Genomic DNA, 24,543 nt, shown 5'->3' on the forward strand with positions numbered 1-24,543 from the left:
ATTCATGTTGTATTGCTCAACAGTGTGTAATGTTGTTTACCTCCCTTGGTATGACCTTTTACACAGTCAACATATAGACTGTCGCTGTTCGATAGACACATGAAAACATATTAAAAGTACAGCGGTGCTGGGCTGGGCCATAGTGTAAATGGCTGCAGGTATTAGCAATATATTTCCTGCTTGCCTGACGACGGTGGCAATGGGTGTCAGCACTTCCTATTGGCAGAAGAGAGACCCAATAACTCAAAGGAAGAAAACAATCAATACACCCCCACCTCTGTTGTTCTGCTGGCGGTTTCACAACAGAATATGATGGACTGTGACCTTCATGCCTGTGCCGCTCTGCTAGAGCTTGCTAATTATTGTGCAAATGATAGCGGAGAAGACGGTAATAAGCAAGACATCACATTCTGACAGGGAATTAGGATCTACCAGCCCCACCACCTTAGCTCTATTGTGGAAGAGAGAAAAAAAATTGTGCTATTACACATTTATTAAGCCCTTCGCTGTTATCTCGGGAAGGACATGTACCTTCTGGGGTGACTTATATTTGTTTTTCTCAGGTGCCAAGACACTTTGGGATATATGGGGCTTTGCACTGACCTGCTTTAGTGTCATCTAAGGGTATGAACAATGATTTCTATATACACTAGGTGACATACAGGGGAGGGGGGCTGTTTTGAAGCCAACGTGCCTCCATATTGGTACTCCCCCACCGTTGTAAAACAAATGCATGTATTAATGTCTACATTTGTTTTTGCCATGTTTATTCTATTGCAGATAAAATAATGCATACTTTTAAAAATCAAATAAATCATGAAAAAATATATTAAAACATTTCCTTAAAGTATATTTTTATGTATTTAAATTAAATTCAATTTTAATTGAAATACTGTAGAATTCCATTCATTTTTGTGGAGGTCTGTTCCTTCCGGGGAGTGCCAATATGGCCAATTGGTGGCTTCAAAGCCTCTCATTGGCAAATACATAGCATCCGCAATGCAGGGTATATATACATCACTGGGTACGACCTTGAAAGGAATATGAGCCTCAGATCTTGTTCCCACATTGCTTCTATATCACTTTCTGACCTTAGTTCTTTTGTTATGTCTTTGTTTTAGTATGGTCAGGGCGTGAGTTGGGTGGGTTGTCTATGTTAGTTTTTCTATAATTTGCTATTTCTGTGTTTGGCCTGGTATGGTTCTCAATCAGAGGCAGCTGTCAATCGTTGTCCCTGATTGAGAACCATATTTAGGGAGCCTGTTTTCTCTTGTGTTTCGTGGGTGATTATTTTCTGTTTTCTGTTGTGTGTCTGCACCAGCCAGAACTGTTTTCGGTCGTTTCTCTTTGTTATTTTTGTTATTTCCGTATTCATTCTAATAAATATGGACACATACCACGCTGCACCATGGTCCTCACCTTCTTCCACCAACAACGGCGCATACAGAATTGCCCACCACCAAAGGACCAAGCAGCGTGGTAACGGGCAGCAGCAGCAGGAGCAGCGCTATAAGGAGGAATGGACATGGGAGGACATTCTGGACGGCAAGGGTTGCTACACATGGGAGGAGTTCCTGGTTGGAAGGGATCGCCTTCCATGGGAACAGGTGGAGGCAGCCAGGAGAGCGGAGGCAGCAGGTAAAGGGAGCCAGCGCTTTGAGGGAACACGGCTGGCAAGGAAGCCCGAGAGGCAGCCCCAAAAATTTCTTGGGGGAGGGCACACGGGGAGTGTGGCTAAGTCATGTAGGAGACCTGAGCCAACTCCCGTGCTTACCGTAGAGAGAGGGGGACAGGGCAGGCACGGTGGCCCCGTTGCGCAGGCATAGCCCGGTGCGGTACATAGCAGCGCTTCGTATCGGCCGGGCCAGAGTGGGCTTCGAGCCAAGTGCCATGAAGCCGGCTCAGCACATCTGGTCTCCACTGCGTCTCCTCGGGCCGAAGTACATGGCACCAGCCCTACGCATGGTGTCCCCGGTTCGCCAGCACAGCCCAGTGCGGGCTATTCTACATCGCCGCACTGGCCTGGCTACGGGGAGCATTCAGCCAGGTAGGGTTGGGCAGGATCGGTGCTCGAGAGCTCCAGTGCGCCTTCACGGTCCGGTCTATCCGGTGCCACCTCCATTCTAAGAGCAAATATTATTCATATACAGTTCTTTTGTAAAATACAAAAAAATACAAATCCTCTGCAATCTGCACACAATACCCCATAATAACAAAGCAAAAACAGGTTTTTATAAATTTTTTAAATGTATATATAAAAAAAAGCTTATTTACATAAGTATTCAGACCCTTTGCTATGATCCTCGAAATAGACCTCAGGTGCATCCTGTTTCTATTGATCATCCTTGACATGTTTCTACAAAGTGATTGGAGTCCACCTGTGGTAAATTCAACTGACTGGACATGATTTCGAAAGGCACAAACCTGTCTACAGTATATAAAGTCCCAAAGTTGACAGTGCATGTCAGAGCAAAAACCAAGCCATGAGGTCGAAGGAATCATCCGTAGAGCTCCGAGACAGGATTGTGTCAACGCACAGATCTGGGGAAGGGTACCAAAACATTTCTGCAGCATTGAAGGTCCCCAAGAAACAGTGGCTTCCATCATTCTTAAATTGAAAGCATTTGGAACCACCAAGACCCTTTTTAGAGCTGGCCGCCCGGCCAAACTGAGCAATCGGGGGAGAAGGGCATTGGTCAGGGAGGTGACCAAGAACCCGATGGTCACTCTGACAGAACTCTAGAGTTCCTCTGTGGAGATAGGAGAACCTTCCAGAAGGACAACCATCTCTGCTGCACTCCACCAGTCTGGCCTTTATGGTAGAGTGGCCAGACGGAAGCCACTCCTTAGTAAAAGGCACATGACAGCCCGCTTGGAGTTTGCCAAATTGCACCTAAAGAGTCTCAGACCATGAGAAACAAGATTCTCAGGTCTTATAAAAGATTTATAAAGATTTAACTCTTTGCCCTGAATGCCAAGCATCATGTCTGGAGGAAACCTCACACCATTCCTACAGTGAAGCATGGTGGTGGCAGCATCATGCTGTGTTTTTCTTTCAGTGGCAGGGACTGAGAGAAGTCAGGATTGAGGCAAAAACGTACAGCAAAGCTTCCGAGAGCTCAGGACCTCAGACTGGGGCAAAGGTTTACCTTCCAACAGGACAACGACCATAAGCATACAGCCAAGACAGCGCAGGAGTGGCTTTGGAACAAGTCTCTGAATGTCCTTGAGTGGCAGAGCCAGAGTCCAGACTTGAACCCAATCAAACATCTCTGGGGAGACCGGAAAATAGCTGTGCAGCAACGCTCCCCATCCAATCTGACAGAGCTTGAGAAGAATGGAAGAATGGAAGAAACTCCCCAAATACAGGTGTGCCAAGCTAGTAGCGTCATACCCAAGAAGACTTGACGCTGTAATTGCTGCAAAAGGTGCTACAACAAAGTATTGAGTAAATTGATTAAATGACGGCCATAGGTGGCGCACAATTGGCCCAGCGTCGTCCGGGTAACGGGAGGGTTTGGCCGGGATCGGCCATCATTGTAAAATAAGAATTAGTTCTTAACTGACTTGCCTAGTTAAACAAAGGTTAAATAACAAAATATTTAAAAAGTAAAGGGTCTGAAGAAATGTAATATTTGGCTATTTTGTTTTATAAATTAGAAACAATAAAAAAAAAATATTTTTGCTTTGTCATTATGTGTTATTGTGTGTAGATTGACGAGTAAAAAAAATATTTAATCAATTTTAGAATAAGGCCGTAACGTAACAGACATTGCCTCCCAGAGCTCTCCACACAGACACACAGGAGGCCGGGGAGCAGCTTCACACTGTTCTGTTCAATAGAATCAACTTTGGTCCTTTCAACTCTTGTCTTTAAAGTCCTTTTTTGTTCTTTTACACACTCAATTTACATACTGCAGAATTCTGAATCTCTCAAAATGCAACGCCTATAGTCAGAGTGCGAATTACACCACAACATTATCTCTATATAAAAAATAATATGGGCCTATTAGTAAAGACGGTATTTAAACGGTAAAAATGAATTACCTTTTAATGTGTCACACAACATTTCATTATTTTTTCATCTGATTGTCAAACAAATCACTTCAAAAAGTAGGCTTCCTGTGCATGTTCATCCACAAAATAATTCCAACATCCAAACGGCATGTATACTCGCGCCATTTGATTAATGGAAATAGACTTCTGTTTACGAAACACCAAAAAATGTGCCCACTGACATTCAGCGATTGCCATTGATTAGGCCTACATTAATTGATGCATCTTCCTGGCAAATGTTTTAAAAAATTGCAGCCTGAAAAGTCAGAAAACCTGAAATGTGGCTGAAACTGTCCTAGTTAAAATAGGATGGTCACATGTATAAGGGCACAAGATGAGACCCAAATGCAGGCACAGGAGTAGATGGTTGAGCTCCGATATTTATTATAACAAAGGGAGTAGGCAAAGGCAGGTCGGGGACAGGCAAGAGTTCAGAAACCAGGTCAGAGTCCAAACAGTACCAGGTGATAGGAAGTCTCGAGGTCAGGCCAGGCATGGATCAGAAACCAGATCCGAGTCCAGAACAGTACAAGGGGATAGGCAGGCTGGTAGTCAGAACAGGAGTGGTCAGGCAGGCGGGTTCAGAGTCAGGACAGGCAACGGTGGAAACCAGGAGGACTAGAAACAGAGACCGGGAAAAATAGGAGCAAAGAAAACCGCTGGTTGACTTGGCAAACAAGACGAACTGGCACAGAGAGACATGAAACACAGGGATAAATACACCGGGGAAAATAAGCGACACCTGGAGAGGGTGGAGACAATCACAAGGACAGGTGAACCAGATCACGGTGTGACAAGATGGTAAACTTATTAGACTAGGCTACAATGTGTATTACCATGAACTTCAAAAAGGCCTACCGGTAGCCAGTGATATGAAACCAGGTGTGTAGGAAGACAAGACAAAACCAATGGAAAATGAAAAATGGATCAATGATGGCTAGAAGACCGGTGACGTCGACCTCCGAGCACCGCCCGAACAAGGAGAGGATTCGACTTCGGTAGAAGTCGTGACACTGTAACTACGCCTACGTAAAAGTCATTACTTTTCACAGTGAAAACAGTTTTTATGGGCACAGAAATCCAAAATAATGTAAGCCTATGTAAGCCAAAATGAAATACTTCTAACTGAGCGTTAACCTCTTCTAGCTGAAATAGTCATCTACAGTGCATTCGGACCACTTGACTTTTTCCACATTTTGTTACCTTACAGCCTTATTCTAAAATTGATTACATTGTTTTTCGTCCCTTATAAATTGACACACAATACCCCATAATGACAAAGAAAAAACAGGTTTGTAGAAATGTTTGTAAATGTATAAAAAACCCTAACCTGAAATATCACATTTACATAAGTATTCAGACCCTTTACTCAGTACTTTGTTGAAGCACCGTTGGCAGCGATTACAGCCTTGAGTCTTCTAGTGTATGTCGCTACAAGTTGGCACACTTGTATTTGGGGAGTTTCTCCCATTGTTCTCCGCAAATCCTTTCAAGCTCTGTTAGGTTGGATGGGGATCGTCGCTGCACAGCTATTTTCAGTTCTCTCCAGAGATGTTCAATCTGGCTGGCCCACTCAAGAACATTCAGAGACTTGTCCGAAAGCCACTCCTTGTATTGGCTGTGTGCTTATGGCCGTTGTCCTGTTGGAAGGTAAACCTACCATAAAGGTCTGATTGGTGGAGTGCTGCAGAGATGGTTGTCCTTCTGGAAGGTTCTCCCATCTCCACAGAGGAACTCTGGAGCTCTGTCAGAGTGACCATCGGGTCCTTGGTCACCTCCCTGACCAAGGATCTTCTCCTCCGATGGCTCAGTTTGGCCGGGCGGCCAGCTCTAGGAAGAGTCGTAGTGGTTCCAAACTTCTTAAATTTAAGAATGATGGATGCCACTGTGTCCTTGGGGACCTTCAGTGCTCTAGACATGTTTTGGTACCCTTTCCCAGATCTGTGCCTCGACACAATCCTGTCTCGGAGCTCTATGGATAATTCCTTCAACCTCATGACTTGGTTTTTCTCTGACATGCACTCTCAACTGTGGGACCTTATATAGACAGGTGTGTGCCTTTTAGAAATCATGTCCAATCAAATGAATTTACCACAGGCGGACTCCAATCAAGTTGTAGAAACATCAAGGATAATCAATGGAAACAGGATGCACCTGAGCTCAATTTTGAGTCTCATAGCAAAGAGTCTGAATACTTATGTAAATAAGGTATTTCTAATAACCTGCTTTCATTTTGTCATTATGGAGTATTGTGTGTAGAATGAGACTTACTTAAATCAATTTTAAATTAAGGCTATAACGTACCAACATTTGGAAAAAGGAAAGGGGTCTGAATACTTTCCTGAATGCACCGTACTGTCATTAAAATATAGCCTACTTGTTGGATGGATTGGATGCACATTGGTGTCTAGCTGTAGGCTAGTTGTCTTGTGATATTGTTGACCATCATCACCTGATCCAGGAAAGAAAACAAATATTGATACAAAATAATAAAGCTAAATAAACGGTCTACTACTTCTGGCCACGGAAGGCACGGAAAACACCAGTAGCCTATTCGCGTGCACCAACAAACAGCTGACTGACAAAAGCAAACGATGATAAATGAACAGATACGTCTAATGTATTGGAATCAAGGCAGCATGGAAAACAAATGGCGAAAATAAGGAAGTACAAAGGAAAATCTATGCTTAAAGTAGCTCAGTTGAAGCCGAAATTCAGCACTACTTAGTGGACAGAGCCACCACATAGAAATAAATGGTTTAAACCATGATGGAGAGGTGGGGGTGTTAGTTTCATTTGGAAGCTTTTATTTTCATATTTTCCACGGTAAAACATATTTACCACTACATCTAAAACAAATAGGAGAATGATTGAATTAGCATTATTTAGAGACCCCCACCCCCCCAAAAGTTAGACTTTGTTGTATTTAGGGGAGTTAATGTCTCATTCAGGGATCTAAGTCCCCCCTGGCTCCCCCATAATTTGCACCTTACCTAAAGTAACAGTAAAACTGACAGTACTGGGTGACTCTTGGAACTTAGTTTTCAAATAACTGTGTCTGCAAACCCACTGTGCATAGATGTCAATTTAATGTTTATTACACACGTTGGTTCAACATAATTTCATTGAAATGACGTGGAAACAACATTGATTCAAACAGTGTGTGCCCAATAAATTTTTGTACATGTTTTATTTCACCTTTATTTAACCAGGTAGGCAAGTTGAGAACATGTTCTCATTTACAACTGCGACCTGGCCAAGATAAAGCAAAGCAGTGCGACACAAACAACAACACAGAGTTACACATGGAATAAACAGACATACAGTCAATAACACAATAGAGAAAAAAAGTCTGTATACAGTGTGTGCAAATGAGGTAAGATAAGGGAGGTACGGCAATAAATAGGCCATAGTGGCAAAATAATTACAATTCAGCAATTAAACACTGGAGTGATAGATGTGTAGAAGATACTGGGGTGCAAAGAAGCAAAAAAAAAAAACATTATGGGGATGAGCTAGTTGGATGGGCTATTTACAGATGCTGTGTACAGGTGCAGTGATCTGTGAGACGCTCTGACAGCTGGAGCTTATTAAAGTTAGTGAGGGAGATATGGGTCTCCGGCTTAAGTAATTTTTGCAATTCGTACCAGTCATTGGCAGCAGAAAATTGGAAGGAAAGGCGGCCAAAGGAGGAATTGGCTTTGAGGGTGACCAGTGAAACATACCTGTTGGAGAGCGTGCTATGGCTGGGTGCTGCTATGGTGACCAGTGAGCTGAGATAAGGTGGGGCTTTCCCTAGCAAAGACTTATAGATGACCTGGAGGCAGTGGGTTTGGTGACGAATATGAAGCGAGGGCCAGCCAACGAAAGCATACATCGCAGTGGTGGGTAGTATATGGGGCTTTGGTGACGAAACGGATGGCACTGTGGTAGACTGCATCCAGTTTGCTGAGTAGTGTTGGAGGCTATTTTGTAAATGACATCGCCGAAGTAAAGGATTGGCAGGATAGTCAGTTTTACGAGGGTATGTTTGGCAGCATGAGTGAAGGATGCTTTGTTACGAAACAGGAAGCCAATTATAGATTTCATTTTGGATTGGCGATGCTTAATGTGAGCCTGGAAGGAAAGTTTACAGTCTAACCAGACACCTAGGTATTTGTAGTTGTCCACATATTCTAAACCAGAACCATCCAGAGTACTGATGCAGGGCGGGCGGGCAGCGATCGTTTGAAGAGCATGCATTTAGTTGCAATGGGAAGTGACAGAAGTCTGTTAAGTGATGGCAACCTTGATGTTATTTGGTTTTCTTTTGTCCATCATTATCGATTGTTGAAAGGAATTCTGCATATCTTGTCTAGTATTTCTCTATTAACTCATAGCACCTCAGTAAACCAACGCAGTTTTGTCCTCGCAGCAAGTAGAATATCTACCACAGCAAAACATCCACCAGGGGACTTACAGTATAATTCATTGACTTCCAAAACAAAACAAAAAAAGTTGAAGAGCAACTTATCATCCAAAGAAAAGGAACTTACAATTTTTGTTTATCATCCTTTTCCCCCCTCATCGCAGATATTTTGAGGTTCCTAACCAAGATGTCTCTGAAGGTTCAGACCAGCAACGTCACGAACAAGAACGACCCCAAGTCCATCAACTCACGCGTGTTCATCGGTAACCTCAACACAGCGGTGGTGAAGAAGATGGATGTGGAGACCATCTTCTCGAAATATGGCCGCATGCTGGGCTGCTCTGTGCACAAGGGCTACGCCTTTGTCCAGTACGCCAGCGAGAGGCATGCCAGTGGGGCTGTTATTGGGGAAAATGGACGAATGCTGGCGGGACAGACTTTGGGTGAGTCCTGTTTGGGTTCTTCTCTCATTCGTCTGAATAGTGAATACTACCCAGCTAGCACATAATGTTCTAAGAACCATATGTTTCTTAGAGTTTGGTGAGAGCGTGGTTGACCTATGGTTATGTTTGCATACAACCTTCCCACAACTTTCTGGGAATGGTGCATGATAGTTGCTTGGTAAGGAACATTCTCAGCCAGTGCTTCATTTGTAAATCAGGAGGTGCCGGAACAAAAAGTGAGCTCGAAAGGGGGGTGACCTGGGGAGCTCTGAGGTACCAGAATGCATGAAAACAAAAATCACCTTTATAAAGAAGCATTGCATGCATATCATCTCATTTGCGTAGTAGCGTAGAGTAGAGGCACTTACAGAAGTTGCATACATGGAGAATATTTTTTTGTGGCCTAGGATCTGGGAAAATGTTGGCCTTGCATTTCATGCAATTCTACATAATAAAAAATTTGGCATAATATTTTTTATGCCGCGTTCGAAACAACTGGGAATTCGGAACTGGGAAATCTCCAACTTCAGTGCATTCAAGACAGCTGGGAACTCAGAAAAAAATAGCTCCACCTGGAAAAATGTGTTTTGAACTGTCAGTCAACTCGGAATTCCAAGTTGGGAACTCGGGCCTCTTTCCAGAGCTCCAGCTTTCCGACCTGAAGTTAACTGAAGTCATGAATCGACCTCGTTTTTTCTGAGTTCCCAGTTATCTTGAAAGCACCTTAATACCGCACAAATGATCAAAATGACAGGCTACTTTGACACTGACTAACTGAGAATCTAATAATGAACCTTGTCTTGAATCCATCAATAACCTAGGTGTGTGGAGACATGTAGGCTACAATATGAGGAGGAAATTATTGTCATAAAAATACTTTCCAGTTTCACTGACTCACCCAATGATGTGTAGCTCACTTGCTGGTGATGGCCCATGCACTCGTTCTAAAAGCCTCTCTCTTTCTTGTTTTACTTTGTAAAACAATATTTGGAAGTTGATGAAATATTTCAGTAGCCTACAGCAGACAAATTGGGGTCTTCTCTTTTCAGAAGGAGCCATTTGCCTTCCAACCTGTGTTTTTCCACGATTGTATTTGAAATATTGCGAAAGGCCTGTTTTGTTTGCATGCTGTTTGTTCACTGACAGATTTGACCTGTGTTCCCGACTGTAGTCTATGCCTTGTTATTGGGCTACACTCCACAGCTAGGCTATTTTTTAAAGAAGCTATTGATCTTCTGTGGTTAAATTATAGGCTTTGTCATGGTGTAGTAGGCTATTCTGTATTATTTAATTTCTTTTTGAACAGTAGGTCTAACTTTGGCAAATTTATTTCCATAAATCAGGGGTACTGAAGCTCCACCGTAAGCATTCGGGCGGCTAGGATTTCTATAAGGAAATAAATAATGAAGTGCAACGCTTGAGCGATGAGAGTTGCGGACTCATGTCAATCAGAGAGAGAGGGAGAGAGATCATAGAAAGTGAATCTCATTCTAATTCTGTGAGTGATACAGACTCGCTTCTCACACAGCCATGGTCACGCGTTGGTCTCAAACATAGGTTGCAATGTTGCGCAAACAATAAGCCCGGGCCGGCCCAACCCAAATCAACTCTTAGAATATCAGGCCCAGGCTGAAAATGTACTTTTGTTTTTGACAATTGAAAATGTTTTTTTCTTGGTGGCAGAAGAATTAACGAAAAGGCAACTCAAATGAACTTTAATTGCTTTTATTATAATTTTTACTTTGCAAAAAGTTACAATAATTAGGTCCGGCCAAATATGTTCCAGAATGAAACAGTCCAAAACGGACAGGTCCCAGATCCTGTTCCAGCAGGATCCAGCTCAAATTAAACACTGTTCTCAGCACATGGTAACTCTTAATAGAGAGCTTGTAATTACATTACTTTAAAATAAAATTTCCTAAAGGTTAAAATATGGTTAAATTTCCATTTTAGTATGTACCCCATGTACAATCCAGCAGCCTTGGCTACAGGTCGGCCATGTTTATTTTGGTCTTGCATCAACTACCTCTGGGAATGAGAGAGCAGAGAGAGCTTCTGGGCCGGAGCTAAGAGCAGTGGGTATATAAACCACTCTTACAGCGCTCCCTGTAGTCCTTATCAGGCCTTTGAAGAGTGGTGCTTGTTATCAGAGTATTGATCTCAATGGAACATGGAGATTAACCTCCTGACTGTGTGGTGAGCCACAGAGGAATACCAGCACAGACTACACTGCACTGGGAATCATTTAACACCCTGCTACTGGTTATCTGGTAAAGCTTCATCCCCCCCCATTACACAGAGCACCAGCAGGACAGTTTCAGGGAACTAAATTTGAGTAGCGGAAAAGACCAGAAAAGTCACATTTTTGATTTGTCGTGAATTTTTATACATTTATTTATATACATTTTTTTCCTCTCAATGAGTGATTTACAGAAAAGAGATGTGTGCACTTGACTCTGAATTGGGCCTAAAGAGATTGTTATCAAATAGATATCAAATTACATATCACTCTTCTTAGCTACACATCATCTCTCATGATGCACTACTTTTGATCAGAGTCCAATTGGCATAATCCTATATAGGGAATAGGGTGCCATTTGGGAAGCAGACATACTGTTGCTAGCCACTGCAGTATATTGCTTGACTAGTCCACTTATGCAGGCTACACAGCTTTACACATATCACCTCTGTATCACATAACGCTCAGGATACCGCTTATTAACTAGCAGCTGGAAACCTCGGTTTTCATTTCAACTTTGTCCTCCAAAATTAGATCTAGGTTAATCAGCTGTGGCATGGGCCACTGTAACCACCGGTAATGTACCCCGGCAACAGGGCCTTTGCTGCCCTTCATGCAGATAGATGAGGGGCAGGCCGGGGCCAGGTGTTGACTCTGCAGGTGCCCATACCCAGCTAGCACATAACGTTCTGAGAACCATATGTTTCTTAGAACTTGGTGAGAGCGTTGTTGTCCTATGGTTATTTTGAATACAACCTTCCCACTTTCTGGGAATGGTGCAGGATAGTGCTCAGCTCATTTAATGACAAAAAACTTTACTTTAACCAAACATTTCCTAAAAGTTCAAACATGGTTACATTTAATATAAATGTTGGTAATGTTCTGGGAACGTTCTCCAACTAGTTTGACATTGGAAATGTTGTAAAAAAAAACATTCTATTGGAATTTCAGTACTTCAGCATAACGTTTCCTACAGGTTTCCTCATGGTTCTATTTAAAGTCATGTTCTCAAATTGTTCTGAGAACTTTAAGAAAACTTTCCATAAAAAAACACAAGAAAACGTTAGTAAGTTCAGAGAATGTTATTTACAAACACATTATTTCTCAGAACGTTAACAAAACGTCCCATAAAAAACAAAAATGTACGTTCTCACAACTTCCAAGGAACCAAATGTGCTAGCTGGGTAGGATCACAGGGGGAATCAGAGAGGGCTTAAAGTGCTCACTGACTCGTGCCAACTCTGCTTTCAAAGACCCTGGTCCCGGCAGACAGAAATACTCGGACATGCCAACAGAGACACAAACACACATGCACAGACACATAAACAAAGACTTTCAAAGATACACACAACCTGATGCACACACAAACATGCACCTTCTCATATACACACACACACTACTGAAAAACACACTACACACAATCTGCAACATATAGACTGTAGGCTCACACCTACTCTCTCTCTCGCAAACACACACTCACACTCAAACACAGCTCGTTCACGTCACAGTCAAGTTAACAGGCTTTCAGTGTGGAGTGAGGCCCCAGCGTACACCTCACAGCCTCATCCTTAATCCCCACACGGTGGGTGTGGTGTGCCCAGAGAGCACAATCAGGATTGTGTCCACAGGAGCCAGAGAGAGTGACAGCTAGGGATCAGGCCACTGATGCTAGCTTTAGCTACATTCCGGTGGAGGGAGAGGCAGAGAGAGGCTTAGCATGGCTAAACACCTCCCTCTGGTGGAGATGGTAGGCCTGCACAAACATCAAGGTTGTCAGGCATTTATGTTGCCCTTTTATGACTAGACAGATCTAGAATCAGCTTCCCCTCCCCAATACTAATCTTAATCATTAGTAGAGAAAATGCTAAACTGACCCAAGATCATCATCTAGCCTTCTGTCGCGTTCAATCAAACATTTTTTTATCATTGTTGAGTGGTCCGTGCATACCATCGCAAATATGGGATTTGAACAGAAGCAACAGGGTGTCTACATATGATGCAACAAACGAGTCTAAATATTATTGTTGTCTGAAAAGCATCGACTAAACAATGTTTTGTACTGATGGAAAATAAACGACTTCACAACTTTATTCCTCAATTTCACCTTTTATTGTAAAAGATAAATGATGAACTTCATCATCCAAGCATTACACGGAACACATTCACAGCCAAACTCATTCCATAAACCAGTTTAAATTACAGGATGTGTTGACAGAAAACAAAACATAAGTTAGACTTGTTTACAATGCACCACTTCTCTGGTGGGCACATCAGAGAAATGTAATATTGTTTAGAAAAGAGATACGTGTCAGCTAAGCTAACAGCGGCTATGTTTGACAGATATTACACATCTTCGATGTGCTTGTTACAGTGTATATAAGAACCGGACCACATGACTTACCATTTTTGACAAATCACACAGGTTATCACCTCACAGATTATCACATCACATACAGGGAAAGGAAATGGAATGGGGGATACCTAGTCAGTTGTACAATGGAATGCATTCAACCCAACCCCTCTGAATCAGAGAGGTGTGGGAGGCTGCCTTAATCAACATTCACGCCACTGGCACCCGGAAAACAGTGGGTTAACTGCCTTGCACCTTAATTGTTGACAGATACTGATAGCCATTGAGTATAGAGTAATGATATTTTGTAATTCTAATGAAGAATCTGTGTATGAGAGTGAGTCGGCTCAATTAATATCTGCCCCCCACCTTCTGGACTGTGAGCGTGAGATGTCTGAGGACAATGGTAACCACCTCATTTATTTTTTTGTCAATAAAGTTTTTTATTAATTTATCAACATGACACTAATAACAACAAAAACATAACACTCAACAAGTCAGTAAACAAGACAGCACCTTTTAACCATATATCAGTGGTTGAAAAATTAAACAGCAAATAAAAATAAATGACTATATTTTTTTAAATGCCAAAAAAACACCCATTACATATATATTTGTTCTAACTTATGCCCTAGCTTCTCACCCGCATGTCCCTTATATAATTCCATAAGTGTTCCCATATCTTGCTAAATTTCCCTTTCCTCTCCTGTAATTTTGCTATCTTTGATTCATAAGATGCCGTCTCCACCATGAGTTTCAGCCAATCTGTTGATTTCGGACTATCTGCGCTCTTCCAGTTACGTAGTATGAGTCTAGCCGCAGTACGAAAACCCACACAGGCAAGACCAAACTCTTCTTTGCTAATACCTGGTGGTAAAATAGATATCCCCTAATAAGCACACCTGTGGGGACTCTGGGATAGGCTGTCCCACCCATTCTTCAAGCTTTTTAAGAACCTTCTTCCAAAAAGGGAGCAACATGGGACATTCCCATATAGCATGAAGAAAGGTACTTACTTCACCCTTGCATTTCCAGCATAAATTGTTTTGCAATAAACCCATTTTAAGTAATCTAACTGGGGTACAGTAGTATCTATGAACAATCTTATAATGTGTAAATGTCCCCCTTGTATCCCTGGTACACCACCCTACATTGGAAACAAAATGTTTCCATACATCCTCCTCAATGTCACAATTCAGATCCCTCTGCCAAATCAACCTTCAATTCTCACAGTTTCTATATTGTGCATATGAGACTCTTTTATAAAACACTGAAACGGAGTGTGATATTCCTAACAACATGAAATATTGTTGTAACAAGTCTTAATCTCTCTGGAGGTTAATACTCATAAGAGATGCAGCTCCTTAGTTGTAAAGTATTTCCAGAAATCTCCCTTATCTGGCAAATTAAATGTTCCCTTCAGGTCCTGATAAGACATAAGCACTCCTTTCTCATATAGATCCCCTAGTGCATGCAGGCCTTGTCTAAGCCATACCTCCCAGATAAATGAATGTTTTCCTATGCAAACCGATGGGTTGTGCCATATGGAGGAATCTTTTTGTTTAAACTGTGAAATTCCAAACATATTTTGAATCTTAACCCATACCTCTCAGGAATGTTGTAGGATTTGGTTATCCTCAGTTAGCTGTCTCTGAATTTTTTGGAGTGATAAGGCCTCAATAGGCTTAAACGGGACTGTTAATGAGATGTCTGTCTGAGTCCATCTCAAATGGTAATCATAATTGTCCCAGTGTCTGGACAATTTGGCTACTTCAAATTATATGTTGTACAGTTCTACATTGGGTAATGCTAGTCCTCCTTCATCCCTTGGAATATATAACCTGTTCACATTTATTCTGGGATTTTTCCCATCCCAAAGATAATCCTTAATCATTTGATTGTAATGCTTAAATAGTAAGGGAGAAATGATCACAGGGAGCATCATGGACACATAATAAAACGTTGGGGACACAACAATTGTAACAGTATTTATTTTAGCCCATAAAGTAAGATTAAGCAACCTCCATTTATCAAGATTATTCTTGGTTTTTTGTAGTCGTGACATCATATTACTTTGCATGATATTCAGTAGTTCGTTGCTCAATTTTACACCCAGGTATTTCATCCCTGATGGTATCCATTTGAACTGTAATGAAGTAATTGCAACAGGAGGACAGAATTTGGATACAGGCAAAGTTTCTGACTTCTGCCAATTAATCTTATAAGCAGATATCTGTGAGAACATGTCAATTGTGTTCAAAGCCAAAGAGATTGATGTGGCCGGTTCCCTAATGAGTAAAAATATGTCGTCAGCATGTAAAAAACGTTTATGTTCTCTGGCACCTCCAATCACTCATTTGATTCCTGAATCAGCTCTGATTAATGCTGCCAAGGGCTCAAAAAATAGAGTAAAAAGGAGAGGTGAGAGAGGACTACCCTGATGGGTTACCCTCGACAGATTAAAAAAGAAAGAGATCATACAATTTCTGAGAACTGCTGCTCTTGGATTGGAGTATAATACCTTAAACCACTTAATAAATCCAGTGCCAAAGCCAAACTTCTCAAGGTTATTCAGTTGAAGTCGGAAGTTTACATACACCTGAGCCAAATACATTTAAACTCAGTTCCAGTAAAAAATTCCCTGTCCTAGTAGGTCAGTTAGGATCACCACTTCATTTTAAGAATGTAATATGTCAGAATAATAGTAGAGAGAATTATTTATTTCAGGTTTTATATATTTTGTCACATTCCCAGTGGTTCAAAAGTGTACATACACTCAATTAGTATTTGGTAGTGTTGCCTTTAAATTGTTTAACTCTGGCCAAACGTTTTGGGTAGCCTTCCACAAGCTTCCCGCAATAAATTGGGTGAATTTGGCCCATTCCTCCTGACAGAATTGATGTAACTGAGTCAGGTTTGTAGGCCTCCTTGCTTGTACACGCTTTTCAGTTCTGCCCACAAATTTTCTATAGGACTGAGGTCAGGGCTGTGTGATGGCCACTCCAATACATTGACTTTGTTGTCCTTAGCCATCTTTGAAAAAAAGGCATTCATTTTAGTTGGGTCTAAGCTACTTTCAGACTTATAAAGAGTCAAATAAAAGTCACAAAGCAAATTGTTAATGTCTTTTGTACCAGTCATTACCTCCCCACTTCCATTTTTGATAGCTGGTATTACAAAACTGGCATCGTTTTGGTTCAAATGTCTAGCCAATATTTTACCTGTTTTGTCACTACTTTCATCAAAGTTTGTCGTCAGCCTTTTTGTTAAATATTTCATGTAATTGAAACTTCAAATCACAGACTTGTTTCAACAGTGACTCAACAGTATTTTTCTTGGATAACTATTTTTCCAGCTCTTTAATTTGAGACTCTGGTTTTTCAACTCTTTCTCTATCTTCCCTTTTCTTTCTACTGGTGTGTGCTATTATTTTGCCCCAAACATAAGCTTTAGAGGCCTCCCATACTGTACTCAATTTGTCAGTGGCACCAATGTTCGTTTTAAAACAAAACTTGAGGTCTTCATTGATAGAAAGATGAAATGTTTCATCTTGGAATAAGAACGTATTCATCCTCCATCTAATTATTTTCTTAGCCATATCAGCCTCAACTGCTATACATAATTCCACTGTTGCGTGGTCAGTCAAAGCAATAACCCCTATTTTACTATCTATGACATCTTTAGTCATACTCTTTTAAATTAGGAAGTAATCAATCCTGGAATTTGATTCATGGTTATGAGAATAAAATGTATATTCCTTCTCTCTGGGATTGGCAAGTCTTCATATATCTACCAGACCCAAATCCCTCATTAATAGTTGTATCACTGCTCTGTCCCCTGGTACAGGTTTAGAATACATAGTTTTATCAAGGATACCATGTTGAACCTGGTTAAAGTCTCCCATTGTATTGCCACCAATTCTTTATCCCATGACCATATTAACCTTATGGAAAAACCAAGGATCCTCCCTGTTTGGTGCATAAATATTACACATATTAACCGTATTACCATTTACCAGAGCCTCAACACAAATCATTCGTCCTTCCTCATCCTTATGTTGCTTTAACATGACAAAATTAAACTTTTTATGTACCAAAATTGTAACACAAAATTGTAACTTGAAAATGAGCTATGAAATACCTGCCCAACACAATACATTTTCAATTTAGCAGCCTCTGAATCAATCGAATGTGTTTCTTGGATAAAAGCTATGTCAGCCTGTTGGGATTTGAGATAACAAAAACATTCCTTCCACTTAATACGATTCTGTGAACAGTTGATATTCCATGAAATCAACTTTGTATATGTTTTATGACATTTATCAAACATTGCATATTAGGTATTAGAATGATTGAAAATCAATCATTTTCGATGTTGTCATATATTACAACCTCAACCTTTGTCGTGCCAAAAACACTTGCACGCGCCATGAACCTGACGACACAATACAAAACACAAAACAGTAACAACCACCCCACCCCTCTCTGTTTTTCTACTTAAAGAGAAAAGCCCTCTCTTACACAGTCCACGAGACACTTACAAGTGGTCACCCTAGTCCCAACCCCCTCCCCTTCTCAATTTAGCTGTCTACTTGAAAATATACAGCACACCTTAGTAAAAAAATATATAAATGCGTGAAAGCGTGCACCCTATTGGTTAGAACCAATAGTGCAAAAAAAGGTATTAGGTGAACAATAGTTCGGTAAAGAAATAAAACAACAGTAAAAAAGGAAGGCTATATATAGAAGCGAGGCTATAAAAGTAGCGAGGCTACATACAGACACTGGTGAGTCCAGCTGATTGAGGTAGTATGTACATGTGGGTATGGTTAAAGTGGCGATGCATATATGATGAAGAGAGTAGCAGTAGCGTAAAAAGAGGGGTTGGTGGGTGGTGGGACACAATGCAGATAGACCGGTTAGCCAATGTGCGGTAGCACTGGTTGGTCGGGCCAATTGTAGTATGTACATGAATGTATAGTTACAGTGACTATGCATATATGATAAACAGAGAGTAGCAGCAGCGTGAAAAGTGGGGTTGGGTTTGGGGTTGGGGTGTACACAATGCAAATAGTCCAGATAGACATTTGATTACCTGTTCAGGAGTCTTATGGCTTGGGGGTAAAAACTGTTGAGAAGCATTTTTGTCCTAGACTCGGCACTCCGGTACCGCATGCCATGCGATAGTAGAGAGAACAGTCTATGACTGGGGTCGCTGGGGTCTTTGACAATTTTTAGGGCCTTCCTCTGACACCGCCTGGTGTAGAGGTCCTGGATGGCAGGCAGCTTAGCCCCAGTGATGTACTGGGCCATACGCACTACCCTCTGTAGTGCCTAGCCATAGCTAACAATACTTATATTCACCCACCAAATGGCAAGGAGTAAAAAGAGTAGAGAAGCAAAATAAACAAAACTGAAATGGAAAGGGGAGAACAACATTTTCTATGCAACCATATAAAATCAGATCAATTCAAAATAATGTCAAAGTTGTTAGTTCCATCTACTTACTTGACCACATCCTTGCTTAAAAACCTCTATAGGGTAGGTGAGACGATAGCGTCCCACCAGGGCAACATCCGGTGAAAGTGCTAACATTCTAAATACACCATTTGTTATAGTAAACATTATTGTAAATACATGTATCTTACATCATAATCCAGCCGCTTTGTGTCAGATTTCAAAAAGGCTTTACTGCGAAAGCAAACCATGCGATTTTCTGAGGACAGCTCCCCGCACACACAAGTATTACTAGCATTTTCCAAACAAGCATTAGCGTCACGAAAGTCAGAAATAACAATAAAATAAATTGCTTACCTTTGAAGATCTTACTCTGGTGACAATGCCAAGTGTCCTAACTACACAGTGAATGTTCGTTTTGTTTGATAACATCCATTTTTATAGCCTAACACGAAACATTTGTAAACCGCTCGCGTCGTGATTTCCGTCTCATTCAAATTTGGACGAAGCGTTCGTGGTAATTAGACACACTAAACAAACGTTTATCCAGTCATGGTTGGTTTCATTGCAATCCTCTGGTTGTTACTAACACAACCATACGTGATGGTTCTTTTCCCGGGATGTATTGGCCGAAACAAACCCATTTGAAGACACCAATCAATGACCTCATTGCTCACCAATGGTAGGACCTGTCTATCGTTGATTGACTGTATTTTGGCCCAATGACCACTGATCATCTTGAAATCTAGCTTGAAAGATAGCCAATGAGCTGAGGTAAACGTCAATATGTAATGATTATATGTTCGAAGACCAGCCTTTGTCGTAAACTCTAGCGTAAAAGAGGTTAATTCGCCATTCCAAATCCTTCTTGACGGAGCCACAAGTGTTACGCATAGCAGTACATAGTCAATAGCATTTTCAGCAAGTTTATATATTTAAATTATGGCGAATAAATCAGGAAAAGCTAAAACAAAGTCTAGGTATACAGATTTAACCCAAATTATAGAGGAAATTGATAGAGAAAGCGAGACCGAGTAAATAGTTACCCTTGTTATTTTTTATTTTTTATATATACAGTGCCTTGCGAAAGTATTCGGCCCCCTTGAACTTTGCGACCTTTTGCCACATTTCAGGCTTCAAACATAAAGATATAAAACTGTATTTTTTTGTGAAGAATCAACAACAAGTGGGACACAATCATGAAGTGGAACAACATTTATTGGATATTTCAAACTTTTTTAACAAATCAAAAACTGAAAAATTGGGCGTGCAAAATTATTCAGCCCCCTTAAGTTAATACTTTGTAGCGCCACCTTTTGCTGCGATTACAGCTGTAAGTCGCTTGGGGTATGTCTCTATCAGTTTTGCACATCGAGAGACTGACATTTTTTCCCATTCCTCCTTGCAAAACAGCTCGACACCTGGATTTCTTCATTAAAATCATCCCCAGCATCCTATCTGTATGTTTGGCTGTTCTTGGTCATTTGAAAGATGATGCAGCAACAATAAAAAACAGAAACATGTTTATTTCCTTGTATTTTCTTCTACCAGATCTATTGTGTTATATTCTCCTACATTCAATTCACATTTCCACAAAATGCAGAGTGTTTCCCTTCAAATGATACCAAGAATATGCATATCCTTGCTTCTGGACTTGAGCTACAGGCAGTTAGATTAGGGTATGTCTTTAGGCAGAAATTGAGAAGAAGGGGGGTACCCCAAAGAAGCTTTAGTTTTGACCAGGCAAGTTGAATATAGTCACTGAGTAGCCAACCGGCTAAACCTCCAGTGACCAAAATAACATTGTAGCTATACAGTCTGAAATTCACAAATAGCCTAATTGTCATTTCACAGTGTCTTTGCGATAGTGTGTCACACAGATACCGGCCAAAATAGCTATGCGATCCATGCCCTTATTTCTGGGCCTCTGAGTTTTTCTTGAGGAATTCCATCGAAGCTGTCTTTCCCCCTTCCATGAAAAGGGTAGCACAGCTGGGTAGGCGAGTGTGAGACTATATCCAACTCTTGCAGCCTTTCCTTGTTGCGGTAAAAAGTATAATTTTGTCTGCTAGCTCCTTGGTCATATCAGGAAAGAATGATAGCTTGCAGCTCTTCCAGTTCACCTCTCTCTTCTCCCGATACATTCCATTCACAGTGGCCAGTACTCCTCTCTCCAGATCCCTGAGAAAGAGGATGATGACCGGTCTAGGCGGCTGATTCTCGCGTGGTAATAATGCTAGGGAATGGTGGACTCGACTTGCACGCTTCTGTGGAGATCCTCACACGGTTTGGCTTTCTTCTCTGCGTTCTTAATCAGTCGATCGTTGTCGTCCTCAAGCATTGATATCCGACCCTCTGCCTCGTCTAGCCTCTGTAATATGACCAATACAGAGATTGTAATATGACCAATACAGAGATTGCATTCTGTCAATACATCCCATAAAAGCACCACAGATTTGAAGTTGTTCTTTGTTTATTGTGACTGTCTGACAGGATAGGTACAGGACCTGATCACCTACACCAGCACCACCACAGATATAAGGCATGTTGAGGGTCTTGGCATATCTGAATCAGTGGTGTTCACCATGCTGCAGCCTTAGCTCGGGAAGGGGCACAATGTATTTGTGGACAGCTGGTACAGTAGGCCTAGTCCTTTTCCAGTAACTTTTTTAGGGAGAACACAGGGGCCTGTGGCACAATACAATCCAACAGGAAGGGGATGCCAATATTAAAAAATAAAAATTAGCAATGGGGAGGTGGAGTTCCAAACCAACGGGGAGATAATGGCAGTGAAACGGCATGACAAACCTTACGTCCATGTTCTGTTCACACTTCCAAAATGTCGGACACAGAAAAAGTGGACTGTCACCAGAGAGAGGAACATGAATTCAGACTGTGTCTTGGAGTACAAGAAGAAGATGGGAGCAGTTGACAAGTGGAGTGTGTTGAGTGTGCCAGAAAGTCCCTCAAATGGTTCAAGAAGCAATTTTCCCACCTAATAGACACAGCTCTCCTCAACGGCCATATTTTCCACCGGCAGATCACAGGACAGGTGATACCGTACCAGTAGTACAGGATAAACCTGATTCGGCAGCTCCTGGAGGACCACCACACTCATCGTCGTCCATCCACTGGGGGCCGGCCTGCCACTGACAATACTCTACTCCTAACTGAACACCACTTCCCAAGTGAATTCACTCAGACCACCCTGCAAAGGAAATGCACAAGGACACATTGCAAAGTCTGTCTATCATCTACCCGGCAACCAAAACAAAGGATGATGACCAAGTACGTGTGTGCCTTGTAACACAATCTTGTGTGCAGTACCTTGCTTTGGCGAGTACAACACCCTCAAACAGTTGAAAGTATGCCTATGCGGCTGACAGGAAAAGTTGATTGACCTATGAGGTGTATATAATCACTGATAGCAGAAGTAGAAGTAAAATGTGTGTGTGTGGGGGATATCAAATACATTAATATAAACTCAACAAAAAAATAAACGCCCTCTCTGCCAACTGCGTTTATTTTCAGCAAACTTAACATGTGTAAATATTTGTATGAACATAACAAGATTCAACAACGGAAACATAAACTGAACAAGTTCTACAGACATGTGACTAACAGAAATGGAATACTGTGTCCCTGACCAAAGGGGGGGTCAAAATCAAAAGTAACAGTCCGTATCTGGTGAAGCCACCAGTTGCATTAAGTACTGCAGTGTATCTCCTCCTCATGGACTGCACCAGATTTGCCAGTTCTTGCTGTGAGATGTTACCCCACTCTTCCACCAAGGCACCTGCAAGTTCCCAGACATTTCTGGGGGGAATGGCCCTCACCCTCCGATCCAACAGGTCCCAGACGTGCTCAATGGGATTGAGATCTGGGCTCTTCGCTGGTCCTGGCAGAACACTGACATTCCTGTCTTGGAGGTAATCATGCACAGAACGAGCAGTATGGCTGGTGGCATTGTCATGCTGGAGGGTCATGTCAGGATGAGCCTGCAGGACGGGTACCACATGAGGGAGGAGGATGTCTTCCCTGTGACACACAGCGTTGAGATTGCCTGCAATGACAACAAGCTCAGTCCGATGATGCTGTGACACACCGCCTGTCATGCCCTGACCATAGAGAGCCTTTTTATTCTCTATTTTGGTTAGGTAGGGGTGTGACTAGGGTGGGTGATCTAGTGTGTGTATTTCTATGTTGGCCTGGTATGGTTCCCAATCAGAGGCAGCAGTTTATCGTTGTCTCTGTTTGAGGATCATATTTAGGCAGCCATTTCCCTACTGTGTTTTGTGAGATCTTGTTTTTGTGTTGTTGCCTGTGAGCACTCCAGAACGTCACGTTTTGTTTATTTTTATTGTTTTGTTGTGCGGGTGCACTTATAATAAATATGTCAAACCGATTTCTGTGCTTTGGTCTGAATGTTATTACGACGACCGTGACACCACCCTAGACCATGACCGACCCTCTACCTCCAAATCAATTCCGCTCCAGAGTACAGGCCTCGTGTAACGCTCATTCCTTCATTGACAAACGCGAATCCGACCATCACCCCTGGTGAGACAAAACCGCGATTCGTCAGTGAAGAGCACTTTTTGCCAGTCCTGTCTAGTCCAGCGACGGTGGGTTTGTGCCCATAGGCGACGTTGTTGCCAGTGTTGTCTGGTGAGGACCTGCCTTACAACCATCCTACAAGCCCTCATTCCAGCCTCTCTCAGCCTCTCTTAACTCTCTATTGCACTGATAGAGGGATTGTGCATTTCTGGTGTAACTCGGGCAGTTGTTGTTGCCATCCTGTACCTGTCCCGGAGCTAGTCACCTGGAATACATTTCAATTATCAGGTGTGCCTCCTTCTTAATGTGTTTGAGCCAATCAGCTGTGTTGTGACAAGGTAGGGGTGGTATACAGAAGATAGCCCTATTTGGTAAAAGGCCATGTCCATATTATGGCCAGAACAGCTCAAATAAGCAGAGAGAAACGACCATCCATCATTACTTTAAGACATGAAGGTCAGTTAATCCAGAAAATGTCAAGAACTTTGAAAGTTTTTTCAAGTGCAGTCGCAAAAACCATCAAGCGCTATGATGAAATTGGCTCTCATGAGGATCGCCACAGGAAAGGACAGTGTGGTGAAGAAGGCGCAACAGCGCACATTTTTACAGATGCACAATCGAGAGCATCCATTTTAATAAATGGATCAGTATTCACTTTATACAATGCCACTCTAAATAATGCAACTTTAATAATTATATCATATTTCACATTACTCATATCACATGTTTATACTGTATTTTATAGCATCGATTGCACCTTGCCTATGCCGCTCTGCCATCGCTCATCCATATACTTACATGAACATATTCTCATTCACCCCTTTAGATTTGTGTGTATTAGGTAGTTGATGGGGAATTGTTAGATATTACTGCACTGTCGGAACTAGAAGCACAAGCATTTCGCTACACTCGCATTAACATCTGCTAACCATGTGTATGTGACAAATAATTGATAATTATTTGATTTGAAAGACCCAGAGTTACCTCTGCTACAGAGGATAAGTTCATTAGTGTTACCAGCCTCAGAAATTGCA

General features: G+C 41.7%; 1 protein-coding gene across 7 annotated transcripts in view; it reads left to right on the top strand.

Moving 5' to 3' along the window:
• The window catches only part of raly (RALY heterogeneous nuclear ribonucleoprotein), a 172,073-nt gene that overhangs the window by 84,855 nt on the left and 62,675 nt on the right, over positions 1–24,543 (top strand). For all 7 annotated transcript variants that reach the window (XM_021568426.2, XM_021568427.2, XM_036949859.1 and 4 more), the window contains one exon: positions 8,629–8,907. In XM_021568426.2, the coding sequence (XP_021424101.1) occupies positions 8,652–8,907 (256 nt within the window). In that variant the 5' untranslated portion in view covers positions 8,629–8,651. The remainder of the gene's footprint in view (positions 1–8,628; positions 8,908–24,543) is intronic.

The sequence above is a fragment of the Oncorhynchus mykiss genome, chromosome 17, assembly GCF_013265735.2.
Source record: "Oncorhynchus mykiss isolate Arlee chromosome 17, USDA_OmykA_1.1, whole genome shotgun sequence".
In the NCBI taxonomy this organism is placed as follows: Eukaryota; Metazoa; Chordata; class Actinopteri; order Salmoniformes; family Salmonidae; genus Oncorhynchus; species Oncorhynchus mykiss.